Genomic DNA, 1,997 nt, shown 5'->3' with positions numbered 1-1,997 from the left:
TACGTTTCAAGTCTTATACATACTTGCTCCTCATGTAGTTGTGTCCTATTTGTCCTGATATGTCTTCTATGGCAACCAGAGCGTGATTAAACATCTAAAGAAAGGAGAAGGACTCAGCAATAACTGGATAGAAAATGGTTGTGTAGGTGAAACGAGAGTTTTTTTCGTTTTAGATTTACCTTGTTTGTCAATTTCTCTAGGAGCGAAACCTCAGTCACTGCAGCTCTCTTTACTTTAAGCCACATGACCAGAGGTTTCATTGTTATTCCCTGCAACAATGTCAAGCAGGAATGCAATAGTGTTAGGGGGGGGTGGTAAGTTCATAAGCTTTAACAGAGACCGGGTAGAGGACAGGGTTCTCTGTATCTTAGCTGTTCCTAGGACTACTTTGTTTTGGAGAGAGACCTCTGATGTTGTGCCTGGAATTTGTTTGGGAGTGACAGCTCCTAATGCTTTTATTGGTGATTTTTATTGGTACTTCTTTACTTTCATGTCAGAAGGGGCCCAGAGGCCAGTACAAGGAAGTGGACCCAAGGGCAGACACAAAAACAAACAGCAATAAGGTTTTACAGGCTTTACTGTAAACACAGAGATGAGAAATGACAAGATGTGGGTTCATGTGAGAGCACTATAGTTAGACCTGTAAGTAATACCTGTAATACAAGGGCGTGAGAGCAATATTGATTCTGTGGGCTTACTTGCAGGCCATTCCAAGGAATAGATTTCAGAGAGGTGCAGAGAATCTTGCCATGGAGGCCAACGTCCAGGTAACTGAGCTGCATGTAAGCTGCAAGCTCCTCTTTTCATTGCTCATTGAGCCTCCAGAAACTGGACTTTGGTTCAGCGGTCTTATTATCACTATGCTATACTATATCACTATACTACTATACTCTGTATCTCACTGTACAACTGTATAGTGACAATAAAGGCATTCTATTCTATTCTATTCTATTCTATTCTACTGACCTACATTAGGTACATTAAACTTTGAAGAGTGACTCCAGCAGATTCCAGACACAACATCAAATGTCCAAAGGATTGCAGTCCCAGGAACAGCTAAACTACTGCCAGAAGCCTTTTTTTTTCTTCAAAAAAGATAGTTAACTAATTAAGAAAAAGTGACAAATTCACCTGCAAGATGACAGTGAAGTAAACCACAATGAGTGTAGTGCAGACCATCAGGTTTTTCTCTTTTATCTTATTCTCATCCAGCATCACAGCCAGGCCATATGCAACAGCTCCTCGTAGGCCACCGTAGCTCATAATCACCTGATCTACAAACTCCAAGGGCACCAGCCTGTACCTGTTGAGGATCCAGGTGAGGAAAAACACACCTGCAGTACGAACACAAACACACTTACAAACACACAGTCTTATATGAAGACTCACAAAATATCTTCAAATGAATCTTCATGAGTTTTGAATGCATTTTAGTGTTTCAGTCTATCTAAATGTATTTGCATAACAAACAAACTTTTTACATCACAGTGATGCTTTGACACAAAACTGAGCCCAAAAAGATAAAATCTCACCAATGAATCTATACACCAAGACGAAGAGGAGCGTGAGTAGGATGAAGCCCGTGTTCCAAACCCAGATAACCTTATCGATGGCCGAGATGCCGAGGAAAACAAAGATGATGGTTTCTGATCCGTTGGCAAAAGCCTTCATGGCGTATCTGACTGTTTGGACCGAATTCTCATCCATGTTTGCGTTGATGTACTTCTGACAGCACATTCCACAGAAGACAATCCTACAGAAAGGAAACACAAAAGTAGACTTCCATCTAAATATGTTCACAAAATATGCAAAATAGATGCAGAAATAATAAAACAAATTCAGTTGTAAAACACTCACGAAAGGATAGCAGACAGCGAAAGCATCTCGGCAGTCAGGTAGGAAAGATATCCCAAAACAAAGATGAAGCCTGGTTCGATGATCTGGATGTTTTTTGTGCATCTGGTCAGAAGTGAAATTAGTAGGCCAAAAACAAGGCC

At 40.7% G+C, this 1,997-nt stretch overlaps 1 protein-coding gene across 1 annotated transcript in view; it reads right to left on the bottom strand.

Moving 5' to 3' along the window:
• The window catches only part of LOC102210446 (sodium/hydrogen exchanger 3-like), a 23,661-nt gene that overhangs the window by 5,341 nt on the left and 16,323 nt on the right, over nt 1–1,997 (bottom strand). The window contains exons 6-10 of the mRNA XM_005739820.1: nt 1,858–1,997; nt 1,533–1,753; nt 1,132–1,334; nt 180–269; nt 20–94 (exon numbers count right to left, since the gene is read on the bottom strand). The exon at nt 1,858–1,997 is cut by the window's right edge and continues 3 nt beyond it. Coding sequence (XP_005739877.1) covers nt 20–94; nt 180–269; nt 1,132–1,334; nt 1,533–1,753; nt 1,858–1,997 — 729 coding nt within the window. The remainder of the gene's footprint in view (nt 1–19; nt 95–179; nt 270–1,131; nt 1,335–1,532; nt 1,754–1,857) is intronic.

This window comes from Pundamilia nyererei, unplaced genomic scaffold (genome assembly GCF_000239375.1).
Source record: "Pundamilia nyererei isolate P.nyererei 1_Seehausen unplaced genomic scaffold, PunNye1.0 scaffold00093, whole genome shotgun sequence".
NCBI classification, from domain to species: Eukaryota; Metazoa; Chordata; class Actinopteri; order Cichliformes; family Cichlidae; genus Pundamilia; species Pundamilia nyererei.
The sequence above is the reverse complement of the archived record's forward strand: the minus strand, read 5'-3'. Positions and strand labels throughout refer to the sequence as shown.